At 35.6% G+C, this 2316-nt stretch overlaps 1 protein-coding gene across 1 annotated transcript in view; it reads right to left on the bottom strand.

Moving 5' to 3' along the window:
* Positions 1–954: 954 nt before the first annotated feature.
* LOC119580749 (sodium/glucose cotransporter 4-like) overlaps positions 955–2316 on the bottom strand; it is a 2261-nt gene continuing 899 nt past the window's right edge. Inside the window, exons 3-7 of the mRNA XM_037928845.1 lie at positions 2191–2316; positions 1502–1734; positions 1257–1307; positions 1048–1150; positions 955–962 (exon numbers count right to left, since the gene is read on the bottom strand). The exon at positions 2191–2316 is cut by the window's right edge and continues 64 nt beyond it. Of these exons, the coding sequence (XP_037784773.1) occupies positions 955–962; positions 1048–1150; positions 1257–1307; positions 1502–1734; positions 2191–2316 (521 nt within the window). The remainder of the gene's footprint in view (positions 963–1047; positions 1151–1256; positions 1308–1501; positions 1735–2190) is intronic.

A 2316-nucleotide genomic window follows, 5' to 3' on the forward strand; every position in this document is an offset into this window, starting at 1 on the left:
CATTACATCAAATGATATTTTACAAACATATGGCCTTTGTAAAAGTCAGCATAAGACTTTGACCTACATATTAGTACAAATACAGTAAGTGTATCGAGAGAAAATGTAACATTTCCATAATAACTGACAGATCTAGCACAGCATCCACTGAGTAAAATATGATGCAAGTTTTTGGCAAATTTTGTTCTGTTTTACAAAATAATTTAGTTTTTAAATGGATGTGTGTCCATATCATATATTGGCATATTATGATTCCAAGTAATATGCTGGCAGTTGCAAAATGAACTTTTCATTATAACTTATGTCTCCTCCAAACTTCTACAGTATATGCACCCCTTCCTCCCCTAATTCTACAAGCATGTTTATGGTCAGCATACCTCACCCAGTTATTCATGAACATGTGCTAACCTATCTTATCATCAACACCTAAAACCTAGACACCATTATTCACCAATTCTTTACTCTCAGTCCTCTCGAACACAGCATTTCATTAAAAATAAGACACTGAAAATATAACAATTTGAATTATATTCTAGAACAAGACTAAAGAATGTGTGCATAGGGAGAATGGGGAAGATAACTTGTGGTCAGTCTGTGTAAAAGGTGAACTCTACTGGAAACTTTTATGCCTGCTACAGCAGTTTATATAATGCCACCCCATAAATCACTTAAATAATTAGCCTGTTGGATTAGGGTGCCTCGTGGCTTCATGTGAACTAAAACTGGGGCATTAGGCTTATTTAAATGGTGACTCTCCTAGGTGTATGGCCTGTAGGATAATAATATCAAGACTCCATGCCTTCTCTTTACAGTGGTGTTAGCTCTTATTCTACATTCACATTTTTTGTTGTTTTGCCATATACTGAGGTCTATATCAGTCCATTTGTTATACTATATCAAGATGGTAATATACTTTTTTTGTTGAGTAGACTCCATATTATCATTTCAGATAGTCTACAACTCTGTGCAATAAGAAATAAGTAACTAGAGATTATTTGTATGTTTTTTTTTATATATTTTCATAATATTCAATTTTCTGTAACATACCCTGTACCACCAGTCCAAGTTGGGCAGAGTTTGGTTCACTGCTGAAGCTGGTGCTCTTCCAGGTATGACTCACAAATGGTAAGATATCCCCATGGGTCAATAACTTTGAACAATAAACCAGGTGTTCAGAGAAAGTTGCACTGGATTTTACGCTATGGACATCTTGAAGTCTAGTGTCTACAGGTCAGTAGACTTCTCTCCTCTCTGACACAACTGCTGTGTTTGTACTGAATTATATTGGTCAGATTCTTATGCTGATACTTACAATGGAAACTTATTAATAAACTATCATTTACACAATTGTTATGTTACCAGCTGAAGCTTAACAGAAGATGTTCTTGTTCACTTCACATAACAAAGTGTTACCAGATGCAGAGAACACCTGGATGGGACTATGTTGTCTATGCTTTCATATATACCCAAAACTGTACATCCCTTAAGAGATCCTACATACTAGAAAAGCTTCACATAACTCACTTGGTCTGCACACCAGTACCAAATGGAAGCAGGTATCTGGCCAAGCAGAAACCTGGCCAAGGCATGTCACTAACAGAGTGTCTGCATCTCTCAACATTCTCCATGAATCTACTCGAGGAAGTCCACACGTTGAGTTGGACAGCAGCTTTTCAGGTATTGAGGCTAGGTACTTGGTTTGCAGCTCAGAGTATCCACCAACTGTATATAAGCCTGAAAAATAAAAGCATAAAAACTCTAGTTAAAACCACATCAATCATACATTAAATACAATAGAAAACACATAGACAGCACATAAATCAACTTGATTATACTTCATCTTCAACTGTCCCTTGCCTGGCATCAGTAATATATTCCATAGAAGTAATAAGAACAACTCTATATAAATTCCCTTTTCCTTTGCTTCCTTTTTCTTCACTCTGATTTAATAAATGAATATTGCAATTTGTTACATCCAATCACATGATTACTTGAAACATTCACTTAGATTAGATCTACTGTAATGTGCACAATTAAAACAATCATTATCAAAACAATACAACACCTATCATCTCTTAAGAAAACATTAAGTTTAAAATATGAATTTAGTGAGTGAAATCTCAAAATCATTACCAGCCTTTGTAGATATGGATACCAACACCTTTACTACTAATTACCACTCCCTCTTACCTTTAATCATGACGTAAAATGATCCTCCAATCATGATGAAGAACTGCAGGGTATCTGTGTAGATGACAGCAGCAAGGCCTCCAACCACTGTACATATGGCTGTCATAACCAGTAGAAACACAATGG

This window comes from Penaeus monodon, chromosome 14, assembly GCF_015228065.2.
Source record: "Penaeus monodon isolate SGIC_2016 chromosome 14, NSTDA_Pmon_1, whole genome shotgun sequence".
NCBI classification, from domain to species: domain Eukaryota; kingdom Metazoa; phylum Arthropoda; class Malacostraca; order Decapoda; family Penaeidae; genus Penaeus; species Penaeus monodon.